This window comes from Anser anser (genome assembly GCF_964211835.1).
Source record: "Anser anser genome assembly, chromosome: 2".
Lineage (NCBI taxonomy): Eukaryota > Metazoa > Chordata > Aves > Anseriformes > Anatidae > Anser > Anser anser.
In genome coordinates this window covers 3,039,618-3,063,184 of record NC_139721.1, presented here as the reverse complement: position 1 = coordinate 3,063,184, position 23,567 = coordinate 3,039,618, and the positions used below count along the sequence as shown (strand labels likewise).

At 40.0% G+C, this 23,567-nt stretch overlaps 1 protein-coding gene across 10 annotated transcripts in view; it reads right to left on the bottom strand.

The window, feature by feature from the left end:
- Nucleotides 1-23,567, bottom strand: part of TSNARE1 (t-SNARE domain containing 1) — a 471,236-nt gene that overhangs the window by 156,591 nt on the left and 291,078 nt on the right. For 9 of the 10 annotated variants that reach the window (XM_083823324.1, XM_083823323.1, XM_083823317.1 and 6 more), the window contains one exon: nt 14,036-14,118. In XM_083823324.1, coding sequence (XP_083679450.1) covers nt 14,036-14,118 — 83 coding nt within the window. Of the gene's footprint in view, nt 1-13,895; nt 14,119-23,567 lie in introns of all 10 variants that reach the window. The other variant, XR_014579369.1, reaches the window with a different exon arrangement.

Sequence of the window (23,567 nt, the reverse complement as noted above, 5' to 3'; positions counted from 1 at the left end):
TTTGTAATCTCTCCTCTGCAGCCAGGCTTGCAGGCCCTTAGAGCTCTCCTGCTGCTTTCCCACTCTCACTAACTGGCCCGAGCCTTGAAATGAGAGCCACTGGATGGCACAGCCTTGCTGAAGCCTTTACTAACAGAATTAAATGATTGTTCCACTGAGAGATCATGTCTGTGTGGGTACCTACAATATGTCAATGTAAAGTTTTCTATCAGTCTTCAGAGAGCTTGCCCTATTATTTGATACGGTGTGTTCAGTTATGTTACGTGGCATTGTATTCCTTTTAGGTCAAAGGAACTAGAACTTACAGAAAAATTGATCATGGCATTTTTTATTATATTGGTGATAGCTGAAAACAGTCATTATTACGTTCTTATGCTCCTAAATATTCAATAATAACCTCTGTCTTTTAAAGACACAGCTAGGGAGAGGGTCAGGAAAAGTTTAGAGGCTGTGAGAGGAATTCCGGATTCCTCCACTTAGAAAAAATAAGCTTACCTGTCTGAACTCTCCCCAGTACTATTGAATCAGCAAATATGACCTGTCTAACAGACAAAGCTCTATTCCGCTCCCATTAATGGCAAAGAGAAACATACCTTTGACATCAGTAGAAGCCCTAAGTTACTATATACTTGCAGATGATTTTCTTTTCTTTAAACTCTTTAAAAAAAAAAAAAAAGTGGGGGGAGTAGGGAGTTTGGGAAGTATTTCCAGAACAGAGTAATATCTTCTAGGACAGATCCTGAAGAGTAAAGATAAATAAAAAATGGAGTTTATTTTTTATATGCTTCAGATCTGTGTTAGAATAAGGCCTTCTACAGTATAAAGGAACTGATGCAAGCATTGTTTCTCATAAATGGACAGTACTATTGTCTATAAAAAAGAATGATACATTGTCCCTCACTAGGCCAAAAAAAAAAAAAAAAGGCAAGCTATGAAGAATATACACAAGATGGACCCACTAAAACCAGAGCTACTGAAGTATTTATCGAGACCTACAAAATATAATGGATTTTTTCACGCATCCTATAATTATTTTTCTTATGAGTTGTCTTAAAAAAACATAATAATTAAGCTGTGTTTTATGATTAAGATATGCTTAGTTTAGATGTTTGCTAGTCTTTTAAGATCATTCTACAGAACTCCTCAGTCCCAGTCTGCTCCAGTCTCCCCACTACCTAACCAGGAAGGCAGGTGAATGGCAACGGTGCAGGCTTGCACTCAAACTGTCTCCCTGTGCAAGGGTCAGGAACCCAGGAAGAAATTAGGGAAGAAATTCTTCACTCAGAGGGTGGTGAGGCCCTGGCACAGGCTGCCCAGAGAAGCTGTGGGTGCCCCATCCCTGAAGGTGTTCAAGGCCAGGCTGGATGGGGGCAACCTGGGCTGGTGGGAGGTGTCCCTGCCCATGGCAGGGGGTTGGAGTTAGATGGTCTTTAAGGTCCCTTCCAACCCAAACCATTCTGTGATTGTATGATTCTAACCCACCGACCTTTCTGCCGGCCTTCTGGTTCCACTGAGCTCTCCAGGATGAGTTTCTGGGGATGAGCTTCTGTTGGAGTAAGGGACACTGATACTGATACCATGAGGCCATAAAAATGCTCTGCTGTAGAGGGGCATCTAGCATGTGACTCTCAAACTGGGAAATGTCCCACTTGGCATGACCACCTACTAAAGGCTGGGTCCATGAGGTGGAAGCAGGAAAAGATGAAACGAGGTCTTTGGTGCCCCTTGCTTCTAACATCTGTGTCATTGTTGGCATAGACACCTCATCATCTCAAGGCATCCACATGCAACAAGGCACTTCCTCGTCCTTTTCTGTGGGGAAGAATAAGCACATCAGAACATGAATTCTTTATGCTTTAGAAATGTAACAAGAAGCCTCTGGCAGTAAAGCAGTGAAGGAACAGTGCTTTCTTTGCGACTGTACCTGTAAACTTCGGAAAAGCATTTTGTGGCTTTGGTTCTCCTTGGGATTTTTGTCTTTGTGGATGCAAAAGTCCCTTCATGTTTTGTACTATGCACTAGAGGGATTCCCTTGCCTTTGGAGCACCTACTTCATTTTATGTGCCTTGGTGATAAAATATTAGAGCTTAAAAAGTCCTTCCTATCTGTGTATGTTTGCAGTTTTCTCTGCAGGACCAATACTTTTCAATCAACTTGAAGAATATGTGTGAAAGAGACATTCTTGCATTACAGAAAAATCTGTAAGGCGAATCTTACAGGAAAATACCGTTTGAAGATGGATTCTCACCCCACCAGAACTTAGAGGTAGTGTAATGAAATACATGTGGTTGCTCAACATTGACAAAAGACTTCTTCAAAATGGTAAACAGCAATACAGAAATAGATATGCTGGTGCTGATATTAATTGATGATGGCCTCCACAGACGATGAATAAATAGATAAGCTATGACAACTGATACTAGTCAGTTGTAAATGTAGCAGAAACAGGGACATTTCTTACCTGGTGTAAAAATCTTAACTCCAGGCAGCTGCACACATTTATACTACCTGAGGATCAATAATAGAGGCTAAAAGAAGCCCAGGGTTAGATTTTCTTTCTCCTGAACGAATAGAAATAGAAATCCAGAAGACCGATGCTGCTGGAAGTTTGACCAGAACCAGGCAAAGTGTGGTTTCCACATTCAGATTTTCATATACTCCCAGGGAAACCAAAACTTAGTGGCAGATTTTCATTTGGATGAATGTCTGAAAGAAGCTTCTCCCCATTCACCTAGAATGATAATGAGACTTTTCAAGTGCAACCTCGGCCTCCTACATTTTTAGATTAGTCTAATTGCACTGAGATCACTGATGTGATTTTTCATGTGCACCGTTAATTGCAATGTAAGAATAAAGCCTGCAGAGCTTGTTGGCTAGTGATTTGTCTATTAAGAAATACAAAAATTAATGATAAAATTGTTGGGCCTACTGAGACAGAACTGATAGCTGGCCTACCTGGCAGGACTGGCTGGGTTTGCAGCTGCTCAACTGTATTTGGGCAATATATTGGACAGGACTGCTTCCAAAAATATAAATATAAATAAATAAATGAAAATGGGGGAGGGATGGGATTGTCCATGAAAGAATTTTCTGATTTAGCTAACAGGTGCAGATCTCACAAAAGCACTAGGAACTATTGAATACATAGGACTGATGTCTCATCTGGCCATATAAATATTTCTGGTTCTTCATAGCTTTTATAGCCTGAATCAGTGGACTCAACACACATTCCTCTCTTAGCCTGAACATATTGCAAATAAAAAGGAAGCAACTGCACCAAAACAAATTCAATATTCATTTCCTACAAAGTGCAAGGCCCAGCTGCATGTTTCCCAACTTAAGCCATTTTAGCAGCTTACAAAGATCTGGATCTCTCTCTCTGTAGTTTCTTTTGTTAACCAGGGGGTCCACAGGGAGTCTACATCCCAAACTTTGCTTTCCTGTTAGATGACAAAAAGCCACAGCAAACTGTCTCTCTGACATACAATCTGTGTCCAGAATATCTGCTTTACATTAAAGAAGATTAAAAATACATCTGAACAGCTGATTTTCAGCTTAAAAGTTAAGCTCTGACTTTTACCTGCATTTTTCTTTAATAAAAAGAGCCAATTAAAAGATTTTCACTTCAAGTTTATCTCACTGGGAAGTCATGTTTGTTGGATTATGATCAATAGCAAAGAGGTAACATCAGTTCTGATGCTTTCTAACTCTCAAGCATAATGAGAAAAAATGGCTTGCTTGATACTGCAGTCCAATAAAAATATGATGAATATAATTCAGCTCTAATCTTAAATGTTATGTGTTCGTTTTTTTTTCAAGTTTCTGTGCGACTCAATGCATAGGAATTGGGTGTCAGTGTTCAGGTGTTGGCAGTGGGGGGCTGCCATGGTGGTCTCTGTGGGAAGAGGCCAGGAGCTACCCCATGCCAGACACGCTAGGCTGGAATGCTGGTTCCAGGCTGCTAAGCCTGAAAGTTAAGCCAATTTTCCATTTTTCCATCTTTTTTTTTCCTTTTTTTTCTTTCTTTCTTTCTTTCTTTCTTTCTTTCTTTCTTTCTTTCTTTCTTTCTTTCTTTCTTTCTTTCTTTCTTTCTTTCTTTTTTCTTTCTTTCTTTCTTTCTCTCTTTCTTTCTTTCTTTCTTTCTTTCTTTCTTTCTTTCTTTCTTTCTTTCTTTCTTTTTTCTTTCTTTTTTTCTTTCTCTCTTTCTTTCTTTCTTTCTTTCTTTCTTTCTTTCTTTCTTTCTTTCTTTCTTTCTTTCTTTCTTTCTTTCTTTCTTTCTTTTTTTCCCCACTTAGCCAGTCCATATCTCACCGATTTGGCTATCTGTGTCCATACGTGATGTACGACATACCTACACACATACGTTCCTGTCTAAGCACCTGCTATAGTCATGGGAGTACCCTTCAGAGCCCACCGCAAAGACTAGGGAGTGAATCAGTTAGATCCAATGTAGACATTTACTGGGAAATCAGATGAATATTTTTCCATTAGCTGTTGATTGCACTGAATTGGCAGTTCAGTTGCCACCCACAAGCATCCAATTATCGTTTGAGATAACCTCATTCTCTATGAATCTTCTAAATAAAGATAATCCTTATGTGATACTATTGTAGAAAATGTTTTTCTGAAGTCCAGAAGTCAAGTCTTTCTCATCACCTTTGTCTAAGCAAATTCTTTATCCTCACAAAGAAAGACAGTCAATTACTTTTTCGAAGTAAAATGAAATGCCATTTTGTCCCAGTCTCCACTGAACTTTATGCTTTTAATTCTTCGTTTCAAAACGTCTTCAAGAGCTTTGTGTATTGCTGCAGTCGGGTTTACTGAGACTATAATTCACTCTATTGTCTCCTTTTGAGGATAATTAACAATTCCTGGTTTCCAATTCTCATAGTGCCAGGCCATTTTATAACTTTACTACAAACGTATCCCAGCAGGTCTGTGACTTCTTTCAGGAATACGGAGAAAACCTTTAATGAAAGTGCTCTCAGGTTTTGCCAAAGTGGAAATAAATGCAATTTCATTATCAATTATTTCATTTTATATTATAATAATTATATATTATAATATATTATATTATATATTATTATATTATATATTATATATTATATAATATATATATAATATAATATTATATATTATATTATATTATATATTATATATTATTATATTATATATTATTATAATAATCAATTATTTCATTTTATATTATAACTTCTTCCTTCTTACATATTGTTTTCTCTTCATGACTGATATTCTTATTGTTATTAAAAACAGTAGGGAAATAAACACTTAATTTCTGATCCACTTCTGACCATTTGAGACACCCCAGGTTCTCTGCAACATTTAAATATGACTAGCATAGGTGACTTGTGATTTTCAGTGGAAAAACAGTTTACTAGAGTGGAAACCAGGAACACTGTCCCTATTAAAGAGATGAGCTGATAAACTGATGCTTGTGTGAACCAAGTAAAACATCAAGGCACAGAAATCAGGATATAAGTCCTCATATTGAAATTCTATTATTAATTTCAGTTTTTGTTTTCAAAAACAACATGGCATCTTTACTGATGCTTATTATCAAAACCTGATGAAGTACCTCAGGAACAATGGCACTGTTTGGATGGTGTCCCTGTGCCAGAAAGGAATCACTCAGAAGGGGCTACCCACTGAACAGCAAAAGGCTACGCTGCCCATACAGCAAGGTTTGAAGGAGAGGTTTCCAGCATGAGCACTGACCAGACCCAAGCATTTTCCTACTTGATGAGATCTGACAAGATCACAGCCCAGCATAATACTGCTCCAGGCTGTACAGCTGGGACTCAAACCGGGATACTTATTTTCTATTCCTGGTTTTCATCGGATGTCAGGTTAGGTATACATCTCCAGTGTTAAAATTCCCAACTTCCTGGTATTCCTAGACCCCTTAAATGGCATGTTTAATACCGTTTCTCAAAGATTTGATCTTTGGGCAATGCAATTGGTTGTATAGGCTGCCACTGGGCACAAGAATGACTCAAAGTGTGGTTTTCCACTCGGTTACCAAGGATTTCCATTCACTCCTCAGTTAAATGAGACCATTAAGAGAAATGTAACTCACTACTTTATGCTGCTGTCAGCGAGGGAAAATTGCTTTTTAACCTCTGATCCCTCAAAATGAAATTGTACCCTGGAAAGAGATTTTGTTAAACAAACAAAACAGAGGAACAAAAGACAGTATGTGATTTCCTTCTGCCGTCTCCAAACTGTCGCGGATCAGATTTGCTCAGCTTTCACACACAAAACCCTTGCCTTCGAAATACCAAATCCAGATTCCTGTGCGTAATGTAATGGATGTTCCTAAACCTTGACATGATCTGTCCCTAGAGCTGGATAAGTACAAGGCCACTTGCTGTATGGTTGCTAAACACCACAGCGACTCACTCATCCTCTTGCCAGCCGGAGCAGCTTCATCAGCGATGCCTCACTGCAAAACTTACCCTCACCCCTTCTGCCATATCCTTCCCTCCGCCTCTATTCTTCCTCTTTTTGTTTTATCCTTGAGAAAGCAGTGATTTCTGCTTAAATACAAAGTGAGTTCACAGTAACAACTTTTTTTTTTTTTTTTTCCTTCCAAAAATCCTTCTGGCCATGGTTTATAGTAAAAGAAAGAAAGATTAAACTACCACCTGGGTGAGTAAACTGTCTCTTGTTGATTGTACAAATGAAGAGATGTTCAGCTGTGATTATGAATAGCCCGAAAGATTTTACCTTCACATGCAAGAGCACCCAACTGCATGACATTCAAAGGCTCTAAACAAACCCTTTCCCAATAAATATTTGATCACATGGATCCATTATTTACAGAAAAAGTATGGGTTTAAATAAATGTTATGGCTCAGACCTCACTGAGGTTAAGTTGCTGCATTCACGCAGATCATTTATCACTTGGACTGCCGCTGACTCGAACACCATTTCCTATAGTAAGCAGCTGCTCTGTAAATGGGCTGCATTAAAATAACAGTAAAAAAAAAAATGCAAACAGAAGATGCTGCAAAATAAAACACTCTGAAATCTGAAATCCCAGCCCATCTTTAACAGGGAGCGAGTGGAGCAAAGGAAGCACAAGTTTCATCCCAACCACCTGCTGCTGTTACCTGTTCATCAAGGGAAGGTGAAGGGCGATGCAATGTGGCCTGCTGGTCAAGGGAGGTGATCCTCCCCCTCTACTCTGCCCTGGTCAGGCCTCACCTGGAGTACTGTGTCCAGTTCTGGGCTCCCCGGTACAAAAAAGACAGGGATCTCCTGGAATGAGTCCAGGAGGGGGCCACAAAGATGATACGGGGCCTGGAGCATCTTCCCTATGAGGAAAGGCTGAGAGACCTGGGTCTGTTCAGCCTTGAGGAGAGAAGACAGAGGGGATCTTATCAATGCCTACAAATATCTTAAGTGTGGGAAACAGAGGGATTTGGCCAACCTCTTTTCAGTGGTTTGTGGGGACAGGACGAGGGGTAATGGCCACAAGATGGAGCACAGGAAGTTCTGCGCCAACATGCGAAAGAACTTCTTCACGGTGAGGGTGACGGAGCGCTGGGACAGGCTGCCCAGGGAGGTTGTGGGGTCTCCTTCTCTGGAGATATTCAAGGCCCGTCTGGACGCCTACCTGGGCAGCCTGCTCTAGGGAACTTGCTTTGGCAGGGGGGTTGGACCCGATGATCTCTCAAGGTCCCTTCCAACCCCTACAATTCTGTGATTCTGTAACTGGACAAAGCACTGCCCTGGCCAGCCTTGCACGGCACACGGCGTGACAAAAGGAGGTGAAAGAAGGAGCAGACACTCAGCAAGGAGCTGCTCCAAGACAACACAGACTGTGGGAGGACACATTTGATAGATGATACAGGCAAACATCCCTATGTGGTAGGTTCTGCGCAATCCGGGACAAGCAAATTACTGGGATCATTAGAAGGGAGTGGACTTTTGAGAAAGCAGTGATGCTGACAGGCAGGCATCAAACAGGAGGATGGAGGGATTGGGACTGATGGAGAACATGAAATAATGTGGCTGAATGGGAGAAAGAAGGGGTGGAAGGAAAACAAATGGAGGAAAAATGGGAAACTTTGAAGTTGGAGAAATCAGTTCTGAGTGAGTGGGACTGCAGACCAGAAAACGGGAAGGGGGTGGAAATTGGGCATGTTTGGGAGCTTCAGCCAGCTTGGGTAGGACTTTTTGACTAACTGGAGATCACAGCACAGACTTGTGAGGACTCTGGATGGCGGCAAAGTTTCCCTCTGCTGCTGAAGAGGGGATTAAGGCTTAGTCATGTAATTACACGGTCACTTCGGTATCGGCTTTTGCTTGGAGTCCTTACAGAGCTCCGAGCTCCTATGGCAGCTTTAATTCAGCTCCCATCACATTCACAGGCAAAACCTGACAGAAGAAAGAATAGCTTCATAATCCCCCAAATAAAACTTCCAAGTGCTAATTAGCCAAAGAAGCAGCAAACTCAGCCATGCTCGCACTCTCGACAGACACAGCAAAGCAACGGCAATGTGAGGTTGACGGTTTACCCTGCGTCTTACAGCTAGGGCAAGATTGTCAGCACTTCTTGGTCCTGATGCCTTACAAGGCCCTCGTTCTAGATGAAGTAGCTGTGAAGCTGCATTTCCGTACAGGTAGGGAAGTTGCAGGGTCTGATCCCATCGTGTCGTGGTGCTAACTGGTTACCAGCTACAGTTTAAAAATGATTAGTTTTTAAATGATTTAAGGACAGCGTAAGTCAGGAGCTTAGGGCATACCCAAAGGGACAAGGAAGAGAAATTCTGCATTATCACAGCGTTTATAAATAAGAAGTGCTTTGAGATGTTAGCATGCTAGGAAATTTAAAAGAATATAAAAATGTGATTTTGAAACTCAATTTTTCTTTCTTTTTTAAAGTACTGACGAGTTATTTGTGCGAAAGTTGAAGCCAGCCCTTTAACGGTGGTCCCCTGGCAATAAGATCTCTCTGCAAATGTCACAGATTTATGAGGCTTTTTCCTAAAGCTCCAGCCTTCAAAGTGCCCCTCTGTGTATCCCTGAAAGCCAGGCCCGGGAATTGCGTCTTTACAGGAAAAAAACTCATTGTTCTTAGACTACACAAGTGGGTCACTGAACTGTTGCTTGCCTTTGCGATGCCAGTGAATCCAAATTAGCTTGACTTCCACGGAGGATACAGGGAAGGAAAGCAACCAGCATTAATCAGAGCGACACAAGCAGCTCTTCCAAAACAAATTAGCTTCAACAGTCAGCACACAGAGTCCTTCAGTCAGCGCGGCCAAGCTGAACTTAGGCCAAACTTCCCGTCAAAAAGAGTAACTGGTTTAATATGTATCCGCGGAGTCTGCGTTTGTTTCTTTTTCTTCCTCCCAATCCATCTGCAGGAAGCTATGAACAAACTGCTCATCTGACCACAGCCAGCCCCTCTGTGTGATGTTCATCACACCTAAGCTAATCTCAGAGGCAGGTCCTGAAGCCTTTGAGTGTCTGGATCCCCCCTTTTTTCCCGATAAAGAGAAAGGTGATTTACATGGAACTTATTTTCCTAGGAAATGTTTGCAAGGTAATTGCTGAAGTCTGGACTTTAGAGACAGAGAGGAGAAGAGGCATGCCCAGAGAGTCCACAGGACTTATGTTAGACATCTCTGTTAAGACAAAACAAGACGTGTAGGAAGCAATTCCTCTTCCCTGTTGGTTTAAAAGGAGTCCAGACACCCACCTCAGCCACACATGCCTCCACCATAGGCATTTGTGTTTGGTCTGATAAATCCCTACCTTCCAGATAGCAATTCACCCCATGTTAAAGTTGGCATCCTAAGGCAGGTGGGATGTATCACCTCCTCTAGGGGGAGGACAGTGATGTTTCAGGTGACAAATATGGACCATAGGTATTAAAAGGCAGGGGTCACCATGTCTTCTTTAGGTCCAAGAGAAGTGAGATCTCACAGAAAGGAAAGGCACTGAAGCAAGTCTACTGCCAGAGACTGCTTCTTCTGGTTTATTTGCCAGACTTTTTCTCTCAGTTGTTGTTTTTCTAACTTGACTTTTCTAGTGAAAAACAGGACAATTAACTAAAATTTTCAAGTTTCTGTGACCAAAAAGGGGTTTCATATGGAAACACGCCTCTGTTCCTCTCGTCCTGGTATCAATATCCAACAATGAATTTTGACCCTGCAAGTTTCTGCACACAGTGCGGTCACCAGCTTAACTATTATCTCTATTGAAACAAAACAAAACAAAACAAAAAAAAACACAAACAATTATTCTGTAATAATAATAATTTAAGATGAGAAGAACAAATCTGCTAAGAATTAAAAAAATATATATTTCTTCCAAAGCTCTGACAGCTCTCACTAAGCATTTTATGCCTATGGGATGTCATACTTTTGTTTTTGTTGTTTATGATTCATTACAAGTTCACCTATTACATCCTCTCTTGCAGCAAAAATATAGCAAGCACATATCACCCAATATAAATCAAGCATTGCTGAAATCAGCTCATATAAAATGATTTATAATGGCAGGGAAATATTTATGGAAATAAAGTGATTATGATATAAGACATTTTTTTCTACATCATGGACAGGCATAAGCATTTAGTAATTATTATAAATTATAAATAGCAATTACTGCTATTTTTCTACAGCATCCACATAATTTCTCTAGTATCCGAGCACCACATAGTCCTCAGTGAATTTGCCTGGTGAAGCAGGGAAGTGTTATTGTCAGGAGGTGAAGTCTACAGCTGAGAAAGACTACAGGCGATAACACGGCTTGTCAGTTATGGACTCTGGGACTTCCTATGGCATCTAAGGTCAGGAATATAATAACCAGTTGAGACCGTCTACTCCCCTGTCTGATCCTGCCTCGTACAACAGTAGTAGTGAAGCAAGCTGCCCCAAAAAGTCCACAGCTTGGTTGGTGTCTTACCTCTGTGTGGTGACCGTTGAGGAGTTCCACCTACCCCATGATGCAGACTGATGCAGGTGCTGGGGTTTTTATTTTATTACTTTATTATTATTTATTTATTATTTTATTTTATTTTATTCTATTTTATTTATTTAGTTTAGTTTAGTTTTGTTTCATTTCATCTCATTTCATTTCATTGTATCTTTTTCTTCTTGGTGGAAGAGTTCAGACGGAGCACATGAAAATTCACATTGAATAGTAAAATGTTATAGCTAGCACCCACATCTCAAGATGAGTGAGCCCCTTTCAAAATTTAAAACGCAGACGAACGAGCTCAGCAGGAAGATATTTATATTTGTTTAAATATCTCTATCATTGCATAGAACCTAAATGCCTCATTTTGAACAACTTAAAGAAAAGCTATTTACTGATGCTTTGTTATGTTAATGGATGGATTGGGACTGGTGCTCCAAGTGGTATTGTTGAAGTGACTGCACTTCATTATATGCAAACATTATGCTAAAAAACCCATCACTTAGTCTTTATTCTTGGCAGAAATCCCTTCATTAAGGTCTACAGCAGGTCTTTAGCTCGAATGTTTCAGCAATGTTGACATTTCTGATTTCTCAATTTATGTATACATTTGTAAATATACTCACAAAATATTGTATGCACACAAACATACATTCATATACATATATACATATAAATGGGGATAAATAACAAAGGTATGTTAGCCATTCTGCATTTACAGGACAATCCCACTGTGCTAGAGGTCATAGGTAATAGCCAAATGCATTAATGAATTAGCAATTAAAAGAAAGAAAGAAAGAAAGAAAAGAAAGAAAGAAAGAAAAGAAAAGAAAGAAAGAAAGAAAGAAAGAAAGAAAGAAAGAAAGAAAGAAAGAAAGAAAGAAAGAAAAAGAAAGAAAAAGAAAGAAAGAAAGAAAGAAAAAGAAAAAGAAAGAAAGAAAGAAAGAAAGAAAGAAAGAAAGAAAGAAAGAAAGAAAGAAAGAAAGAAAGAAAGAAAGAAAGAAAAAGAAAGAAACTATTCAGTAAGATTTAAATACCAGTCCGTGCTTCTGATCTCTGAGCAGCACAGGAGAGTGCAGAGAGCAGAAGAGGATTTAAAGGGTGTAAAGCTACAGCAGCTCCCTGTAAAGCAGTTCACCACAAAGCCGTCCATCTGCTCGTTCTCCGAAATCCATCCTAGGTATTCCTGAAGCAGACAAATCTACACACACAACCTGGAATGATGACCTATACTTGCAATGCACTGTCCATATATATGGTAGTGGCACCAACATCAATTCCTACAAAAGCTCTTGAGGGGTGTGTGACCAGGAACTTTCTTGTCACACTGTGGGAAAAATGTCCTCACAGACATAAAATGGGCAGATATCAGGCCACAAAAACACAGGAGGCACTGTATACCACTTCACAAACCCCAGGCAGCAGGCCAGCAATCAAAATCACAAAACTTTCACCCATTTTTCTGTCCATATCCCATGAAAGAGGTGACAGAGAAAGTTGGAGTTGCACACCATGATCCTCATCCAGCAGTGTATAGCAACACTACCTGTCCTCTACAGGAAACCTAGATTGCACATTTTCTTTGGCAGCAGAATTTATCTAAGCGATGTTTTTGTATCCAGATTCATTTCAAGGGCAAGGGAGAATCCAAAGTGTTTTCCTATAAATACCAGTCAGTACACAACATCTCTTTATGCCCCTAGTAGTGGTTGACTTGCTAAGGCTGACTATATCTTCATCTTGATCAACATATCTGAGGAATAAAGGACCTCCTAACTGGACAGGTTATTTTAGTAGTTCCCACTGGCTGAAGGAAGCAGATCCTTTCCACTATGCTGAGTTCATTTTCTGCCTGACTACTCCTTGACCTTCTTAGCCAAAATTGTTATTAACTCATTTACAGCTTTGTGATCTGTTCTACTGTCAAGTATTAAATTTATTCTTGTCTTATATTAGACTTCACGCTGTAAAAATGCAACAGTCTATTTTCAAGGCAAATGCAGGATTAAATGCATGGTGACACACATTATCTTAAATATATATGACTTCAAAACCAAAATGTTGCTGAAGACCACACCTAGTTTCTATAATATCAAAGCTCTACAAAAATTGTTCTTATTACCCACAATTTACAAGGTACATTTCACCAGGAAATGAGTTGTAGATAATTTTAAAATCACATTACTCCATTTCAGTGGAGTAAAATGCTTATGTTTCATTCTCCTTCAGGCTGGAGCTTTGTCCTAGACCTTCAGAATTCATTGTGTCAAAGGATCAAGGAGGAGGCACTAGATACTCACATGCATCTCAGCTACATTTTATCATAACAAGACTCCAGATACATGAAAATCACCTTGATGTTCAACAAATCGATTAAAGACTCAGGAAAAGAATGAAACCGTAGCAACTTTTGTTCTGTTAATCTAATGCAAGCAATAACATTTTTTTCTTTGTTTGATTCTTCTTTTTTTTTCCCCTTCCTTCATCCCTAGAAAGTACTAAATATGACCATCAACCAGTTCTTCTGGTCAAGCTATTTTCAAACAAGATAAATGCTTTTTTGTGTGTGTATTTTATTCTTGCTCCAGTGAAGGAAAATTAGGAAAACAAAACAAAAACAGCACTCTGGTTGCCTTTAAAAAGTGCTGAACGCCATTCCCGTAACCATTATTCACCAGCCACATCACGTCTTTTGGCAGTTCTGTTGTTTTTGAAAAGCGCTGTTGCCTGACTATAGGGAAACACTCCAATAAGAGGAACATATACCCTGAAATGATGCACTTTTTAAAACATCTTTCCAAGAACAACAGTAGCTAATTGTTGAGTTTCCTACTGGGAAACGGCTCTTTAATACGCAGATCTCTAAATGACTCCTCTAATGCAAATTGCCAATGCTACAGTAATTTAATATATATATAAACACATAAAAGTTTAGCTCTTACTTAGAATATGCTTTATCATCTTTCCAGGTAGCACAAATCCAACGCAGCCCATGTGCCATGTGGTTCACAGTCGTCAAGTGTTCTCTTTATTTTAAATACTATTACTGAATGTATCCGTAGGGTTTTTTAGACCCACTTACTTGGTGCTGACTGGCTTTTGCCAACTGCTCATTGGCTGATTCTACATTAGAAGATGCCGTCTCAATGTTGGCTTCAATGCTATCTGCAAATTAAGATAATAGAAGATAATTAGAGGGTACAAACCTAAAACAAAAAGTTTATACCAACAGTGATTCAGCAGTTTACTCACGGACATAAAGGGACAAGCAGCTTCTTGCTTGCAAGTCATTGCATTAGAAAGAAATAGGAATTGTACCCCATTTTGATGGATTAAGGCACCAAAACCCATCAGTTAGAGGCAGTACGACTGTCAGCTCTCCATGTGTCCCCAGATAAGATGGAGGTTAGCATCTCATCCCACTCCCATGAAACCAATAGAAAGACCGATAGCACATTCACGTGAAATCAGCTGAAGACTGGCAAATTCACTGGATTAGAGTTAAATTACAGAGGTGACATAGCAGATTGTATTCAAATTTATCTCATTATTAGAGCTCAGGGATGAGGCTCATCTAATTGTGGGTTATTGACCATACTCCAGTGTCTGTATTTGAGCAAGTCCCCTCTTACGCTATCACAGTCAACAGAGAGCAAGTCCACAAGGTGTGATTCATCCCAACACAGTAGCTACCTGCTGCTGATCAGATCAGACAAATCACAACCTCAGCTCCTGGATCACACTTCCAAGCTGCAAGAGAGGTCTGCACAGGCATCTCAGAAGGAGACAAATTGCCAGTGCCTAAAATTATGGGAGATGAATCTCACCCTGGACTGCTAGGTCTGAGGTTGGGAGAAACTGGAGGAAACATGAGGAATCAAAATGAGTCTAGAAAAGAAAGACTGACAGCCACACATTGCAGCTGGCAGTGAGAGAAACCTCCACTTTCATCAAAAACAAGATTAAATTTTGGCTCTGGAGCTGTGCTTAGAAAGCAAGATGGAATTGCTATGGCATAAAACCTTTTGTGGTTTGTGTTTTAAATGGAAATCTTGGAAACGTTGACCAATTTGTCCCCTAAGAGATGCACAGTCAGTAATTTCTGGCCACAGTGGGAGAATATGTGCACTTGGTCTGCTTATGTGGGTTTTACAGCAGAGACAGCAGAGATTTACACTGCAGAACACATGAAAATAATCAGAAGGAATTCAGTCCATGTCAAAGATTTCAGAATAAGGTTCCAGAGATTCCTCTAATCTTTAGTAAAATTAACAAAGATTATTCAGCTGATGGTATGAACAGTTGGATTAAGACAGAAGATTTAAGTTTTATTTTTTTTACCTTTTTTTAAAAAAAAACAAAAACAAAACATTAGGAACATTAAGCCAACTGGCTACTTTTGTGATGGATAAATAAATGAAGGTTTTCACATAAATGGTGGAAGGTAGTTGTGTTCAGTTTTTGTCATTTTTAGTGAAAATTGTTGCAAGTCTGCTAATATAACTATGCATTTCTGATAATTCAACTTAAAAACAAAACAAACGAACAAAAAAAACCCAAGCCAGCAGAACTGTGGAACAACACCCCAAACTTCAGCTTAGCATCTAGAAACCTAATAAAAGTCTTTCTTCACACCTCAGAGATGTTTTTTCCAATCCTTTTTGCTATCTTATGCATGCCATGGTACACAAGAGCAAACTACATGGCTGGCACTTTTATAGATTAATATACCTTAATTTTACTAGTCATTTACAAAGCCTCTCAAAAAAATTTTATTAGGATTATTAAAACTGTGGACCTTGGCTGGCATCACTGAGCTCTGCCCAAATGCTTGCCTTGCAAGCAGGACTCGGCAGGAACAGATCAAAAGTTTTCTAATGATGCAACTCCTGGCTATGAAGAAATAGCAAATTTGCTTGTACGGAGCCTTAGAAGAGCTGAGTCCACACACGCACACACCAGTGTGACAGCCTGGAAGAGTTTATTTCCAATACTGCATCCATCTGAATGTATTTCAGGGAAAGTTACAGATTTTTCTCTTTTCAACACCAGTAGAATGCAATGGTGCTGAATTACCAAAAATGATAAACAGAAACACAAATGCTACACTATCATGCTGCAGTGAGCAATGTTTTTGCCATGTGAGTGGATCTACCCAAGGTCTACCTCAAACAGGAGTACCTGAAAAACAGCTGTAAGTGAAACATGGTAGGCAGTTTGCAACCTCTCTCTTAATAATGAGTTCCAAGGCAAGTCTCCAAGGAAAACCCCACTGCACATAGCAGCAGGACATAGCACATGTCCACCAGTGCTATCACTATTAATTGGTTTCCCGCTCCTCTTTAAAAAGAACAGGTGTCCTAACTCCAGGACTGCCCTTCGGGTCTTTCCAGACAGAAATTGAGGTTGACCCACGAATCCGTAAGGGGTCATTCTACATATTTTATAGGACTAGTAGGAGAGGGACATTTGATGTTTTCTTTGTAGGACTGAGGAATAGCTTAGAAGCGGTAGATTTATGGGCTAGATTAGTTCTGTAGAACATGGGAGTGCTTCCTTTCTATGTTTGCATGCTAGGACAGTGCTGTGTAATTGGCAACCACAGGCTACACTGCAAATTCCAGCACTGCATGTATGGCCCTCTCTGGGTTTGGAAACTGCAAGGTATAAGGCAGAGAAACCAAAAGGGTTAGTATGTTCAATATGCACTTAACAAACAGAGGATGTATCAGCTAGAATAACTTGTCACCCACCCAGTGTGACAAATTCTTAGCTACCTAGTTGGTGACAAATGCCTACTTGTGTAGCTAACCATGACTATAGGATGCATATTAACCAGACTGGTCTTGCCAAAACAAATTTTCATGTCTTCTCCAGAAGGCCATAAGAACTAAACACTGGGACAACACCAGTTTGCATCAATTGAAATTCAGACCCTGAACGTTTAATGACATATTACCACAGTCCCTTAGCACTGGGTGGAATGGGTTAATCACGTGCTATGCATCATGTTTTGCTAACACTATCTACATTTTTCCCAGTACAGGCTTTCCCAAGTAGGATGGGCACGTGCTATAAGTCCTATATAAGTTGATGTGATGTTACAGGAGGAGACTGGACCCTGGTGGCACTGCTTCTTCTCACTTTCTCTCCTCACAGGGGAATACCAGCTTTGGAATAAGCAGAATTCCCATTTAAATTTTCTCTGTAACAATTTGTAATCCTGAGAGCAGAAGGCAAAAACAAACACACAAGCAAAGCTCTATAAAAATGAGACATAAATATGTAACACAATGTAACTAGATATTTCTGCAGATTTATGCAGGAAAGCAAGAGAGGGAACGAGAATTTGGGTCAAATCACAAGGAAGTAGGCAGGCCATATCAATAAATCACGGATGAACGTGCCACTCAGCACTCCTTCAGTGCATATGCCAGAGATGGCTCACAGCTTCACTGTGATTACCTCCAGGCTTCTCTCCCACGTACCCTGGCTGGGGACGGAGAGGCATGCATTTCCAAAGGGGCATTAGGATCTTAGGTAGACTGGAACATCTGCTGGAAGGGTCTGGCTTTTCCTTTCTCTGCTGCTTTTGGCATGAAAGGACAGTGAATTTCCTCCCAAACAGGTGAGATAACCCGGCCCTGTGTCAGGGATTTTCCAAAGGGAAAACCTTTCCAAAACCCTGAATCCCCTAGCAATTTCCCATCTTCATTCTGTGATGACAAATTTATAATTACGGTACATTTTGGAAACAAACACAAACCTTAAAGCGATGTGATCACCATTTTATTAAACTGAGGGACAAGGCTGCGCCAAAGCAGATGGTTGTTGCAAACAAATACACCTGGGAATTAGGAAAAGATTTCTCATTTTCCAGCCTAAATTCTACATCCTTTCAGTAGGAATAATGAAGGCGGCAGAGCTAACAAGCTTTTAGACGTAACTCGATATGATTTTATGACAGACTTGTCACGCAGAGACAGAAATCATGATGATCCCCAGAAGTCTCTTTCAACCCTACCTATTTTCCTGTCTTTTGAGATCACCCCACTGCTAATGACCAGCGAGAGTCTTGTATGTGAAATTACTGGCGTGACAGTGGCTGGAACGGGGTTTTGTCCAAATGTGTCGGGAAATCACCCATATGACCCGTGTCTTTATAGCGGCAACAATGGACTGGTTTCACAAGGCACCATTTTCAGTAGAGCTGCTTGAAAGACAGGAAAGTGAGCTTGTGAATGAGAATTTCAAAATGCTCCCGCTTGGCAATAACCAGAATGGTCCCCTTCAGGTTTCACAGTACACTTTTATTTTTAGCACTCTAATAAGCTTAACACTGTTTTATCACTGTAATTTCTGACTAAAAATAATTAATACAACATACTGAGAGGCACAATAAAAAAAAGGAATATTTTGGTAATATGTAAAGGTTTCTTTCTTAATTAAAAGCCAAGTTTGGGGTAAAATTGTTGTCAGCATGAAAAATAATTTTGCCTGTTCTAATTGCCACGTACATGGAGAGTTTTAAGGGAGTCTCGTTCCATGAAGAAAACACCCTCGGGCTTTCTATAGACATGACTGCAGATGTTAAGGGGAAGGAAAACGATGGCAGTTCTTCCAGAGCGAAGTTTAAAATGACTTAGGGTTAGACATTTGCAAACTTCTGTGTATATGTCAAGTTACAAATTCAGCACACGAGAGGATTTGTAATATAATCTCTCCTGTTTGCTAAGCCAGGGCTAAATGGGTCACATTGGCTTAGATTGGTGCAGTGAAACACAATTTGCAGCTCCGTGAGTCATCAGGAGCTGTGGTTATTGCTTCAACAAAAGCAGGTAGTGCCTAGCTTTCTGTTTGATTTTAGCAGAGCTCTAATTCTCCCACACGGTGACACACCACAACCCCTGGAGGTAAGGACTAAAGCAACAACTGCTCACCCTAGTTTTCCAAGCAGGCCTGGAGACAGTGTTTAAACTCCCCCAAATGTCGTAACCAGCTCTTCCTGCTGGTTTTCCTCAGCCAACGGACCAAAGCTCTAGTCTGAATGAAAATAAGTGGCCACGAGGCAATGACCGAACACCAGCATAAATTTAGAGCGCTTCAGCTCCTGAGTGATTTATACTCTCCTTGAAACGCATCTTGGAAATGTCAAGTATCTGCTACATATGTATGCACTGACAAAATGGTATCGCCCTGCCAGCGGTTTACCATGCCTGCCAGGATGCATCTTCCAGGGATTTAAAATTCAGATGTCATCCTTCATTAATCCACTGGAAAACAGCACGCCCTACCAGAGAGTAGGGTACCTCATGTCATCTGCTCTGTGGTAAAGGGCAGAGTGCAGGAATATTACCACTTCAGTACATGCAAAGTGATTGACTTTTCTTTCTCATAGAGAAACAAGTGGTCACAAATAACTGGTATTTCCCAGGAGAAGTCAGCTCATGTCCTGGAGGCGCATGGTATGGCCTGGCCCTCATTGCCTGTGTGCATACCCTCTACTATCTGAGATATCCAAGGTTCCCGTACGATAGCTCTTTAGTTTTAATTCCTTAAATTTGAACATGGGAGGATATTATATCATGGTAATAGAATAAATTCACATTTCTTATAATTTTATTATTATTTTTTTCTGATTAAAAAAAAACCAAACATTTCAACAAACACAATTCTTTTGTGAGAAAAAGAAGTCATGGTTTTAAGGAGTCATGACTTTTCACAGAGTAATGACTTTAAACTAAAAGAGGGTAGGTTTAGATTAGATATTCAGAAGAAATTATTCACTGTCAGGCTGGTGAGGCACTGGCACAGGCTGCCCAGAGGAGCTGCGGATGCCCCATCCCTGGAGGTGCTCAAGGCCAGGCTGGATGGGGCTTTGGGCAACCTGGGCTGGTGGGAGGTGTCCCTGCCCATGGCTGTGGTTTGGAATTCGATGGTCTTTAATGTCCCTTCCAACCCAAACCATTCTATGATTCTATGAAAATTTATTGATTTTCTTTTTGTCATATTTTCTTTTTTTCCTTCCAAAATAATATCTGGAATTAATTTAAAGAGGAAGAGAGCACACAGTCTACCTCTGATTGAGAAATGCTAATTACTCTTCTGTAGTACAGTTTTTTTTCCTTGGGATGTAACCTCAAAACTTTTTTCTTTTTTTAAGTTTGATAAAACATCCAAATCAAAGAAAATATTATTTCAATCTGCAATAAAATATGTTCATTTAAAATGACAAGAGAGGAAGGAAGGAAGGACGGAAGGAAGGACGGAAGGAAGGAAGGAAGGAAGGAAGGAAGGAAGGAAGGAAGGAAGGAAGGAAGGAAGGAAGGAAGGAAAATCAAACTCTTTATATTTTTGCTTTTTCAAATCTAGCTCATGCATTGACACAGTTTAGATAAATACCTTACTTTCACTTGCACTAAGCATTATTGAAAAGTCTACTTTTGTCTACAATTAATACAACACTCCTCTCCAATCACATAGCTGGGTGCATAAGATATCAAGTGCTACAACTCAGTCAACTGATCACATAAGTGTTCATCTGGGTTTGTCATGGGATTAAATGAGGATGTGTGGGGGGGTGATTCATAGAAAGAAATATAGCTTTTTTCTGCTTGCTGTCTCAGAAAGTCATTTATTTTACTTACAAAGTAAAGTCACTGATATTTACAAAGTTGTCTGAACACTTTTGCTTTACATGGCTTGTTTGGTTTACTTAACCTGCTCAAGCCATGACCTCCCAAACTATCTATGGCAGAGTATGACAACTCCCAGCAGAAAAAAAGCAACTATATGGGCAGCTTCCAGCTGTATGACATTTGCTGATTGATCACAAGGTTTCTAGAAATTGAGAGCACAGCAGTTCCAACTTCCCCACAATGACTTTGGATAATTTGGTGTGAGAACAATCCTACTGGTGTCAATAAACCTCATAAAAGGAAGAGCCTTGTTTCTTTTACAAAATTAGCTGGCTCATTAACTGCAAGTACACCAGCCCAATCACATTAGGAAGGTCAAACACAGAGCAGCAGACAAATCTTTAGGCGTTAGTAAATTTACAAATCTAGAGTTACCCATTATTCTTTCCCTTATAAGCCAGCATGTGCTGTCTTACTAGCAGTCTGCAATAAAACCGAATGTAAAAGTCCACACACAAAGGAAGAGAAAAAAACACACTCACAGAGAGCAGAAACAGGAAAGAGTCACAAAAGCACATCCCTATTTTTATGCTGCCCATTATCTTGAGCAAAATGAGTTGGTCAGAGAAGGTCATGGTAGCCCACCCCTGATTCCAGCAATTCATTTATAGCAATGGACAACAACCTGTGCGTAACATGAAACATGAAACATGAGCCCTTACGGGCTCTTCAGTGGTGTCAAAATCTATGGACTTGCAAAAAGTGATAGTGGAGGTGATTATACTGCAGTCCAGAGAGCAAGAACAGTGGTATAGAAAGCACCGTGCCATCAAGATTATTGCCCACAAGTCAATTAAGGGTAACAATACTACGCAATTTCAGCATTTGGGATACATGAAATTTTGGGATTACCTGAAACCTTCATTAGACTGATAACAGAACAGGATGTTTACCTAGGATGCACGAGGAAACTGGAGGTTTCTTTAAAGAAATGAGAAGTGTTTATTTCATGTGAAATTACTGATTCAGAAATACCTCATTGCATGGGCTGTGTTCTGTAGCAACACATAACTCCGTGCTGCCACAAACGACTGAAAGCGAGACAGCTGAGGAATTTCCTAATTCATCAGGAACCAGTAAGAACATAAATGTACCCATTCACATAATGGTCTCCTCTGAGATCACTTAGGGGACTTAACCAAATGAGAGACTTTGCAGATCACTTTCAACAACATAGATATTAGAGCTGTTACATTCAGGTATTCAGGGACCACTCTCAAGATGTGCTCATTTTCTGCAGATGTCCCAACCGAGACACATAACTCAGGAGAGTTTAGTTAAGGATCCAGTTGAATGATTTCCCTACTTGGCTTGCGTTAGTGCATTTGACAACAGACTCTTTGTCACGCCATTCAGGCAGTCAGACTGCAGAACATGTGTGCAAAGGTGCCCCCCTTGACTTTTGACAGCGTCTACATGTTAAACCAGCCTTCAGATCACAAAAGCAATAATGATAAACAGGCAACAAAACTAAGCAAAAAGAAAGGGGAAAAAAAAAAAAAACTCCATTCAAAAACTTCCAAAATTTTAGAAATTTGCATTCACGCAAATATACTTATGTTGAAGGAGGTTTATTATTATTATCATCAAGCAATAACTGACAACGTGGTATGTCAGCAAACACTAGCATTGCTCGAGGACTGAATATATTGACCCCATCATGAAGTTCTTCCTAGACTGAAGGAAAGCACCAGCTGCCATGTTTATATTTATCTTGTCAGGTCTGTGGGTTCTAGCCTGAGAGATACCGTATAACAATGTCTGCAAAAGTGAGGGAGCATCCACTTAAAGCTTCACCCTATTATTTGCAGGTATAAAATGCACAGACTTCAAGAGTGACATGAAACATTACTAGCATGAAGATCTACGCCTGAAATAGCGGAAGAAAAAGAAAGTCAGAGAAAGTATCTTCCTCAATGCAGTAGGGTCTTCTTCCAGCCAGTGGGATTTGCTTTGCAAACACTACTTTGCACCCATTTTGCCTGGACAGAGAAGTAGAGAACTGGTAAATTAATTCCCGTATCCCTGCTGCTGTAATCTTAAGATAGGTGGCCAGTCTCTCACCATTTTAGGGAGGTGGGAAGGTTACAGACGCACTGACAGAAGGTTGGTTCCAAAATTGTCCAACACCAGAAGAAATGTGCCTTTTCTAAATGTATAAAATGTTCCAAATTTATGAGAGAAGAAGTTCCAAATTTATGAAGAACAATGTGGGTCTTTGTGGCTTTGAGAAATGTGATGGAGCTGCAAGCAGTGAAATTTGAATTAGGACAGTTTAGATGAGGGATGTATATCTTGCACCTTATTTTGGCATAATTAGTAAGGTTCCATACAGAGGTAGGAGAGAAAAAGAGCTCTTCTCAATGAAAACAAACAAACAAACAAACAAAAACAAACAAAAAACCAACAGTATTTTCTTTTGCCACAGTCAAAACCAATGCAATGACTGTATTGTTCAGGTCATCTTTATTCTCTGTTACAACACAAGCAGGAGCCTACAGAGGTGAATAAATAAGCCCATGCCTTCATCAGGTACTAAAACAAATACTGGTAACTGTGTTATTGACACATACTTCAGAGGAAATGGAAATTTAAGGATTCTCCCTAACACCAGTAATAAACCTATTTCATGGAACTATGTCTATTTATCCTAGCATGGCCAGGGGACAGGCATGCACACGTACAATAATGACATTCATTAAGAAACACTGGGAATGTTCCAGCTGTTGAGGCCCTTGTAGTTCAGTTGAGTGGCCATCTGTGAGCATGGAAAGGAGTTTCTGTTGCTCTAGCAGCCACCCCCAATGTAATTTACTTCTCACAGTGCCAAGTCCTTAATCTTTGCCTTGGATGCTTTGGCTGAAGAACCCATTTGTTACCATGAGAATAAACTTTAGCAGAGGAGACAACCCAACT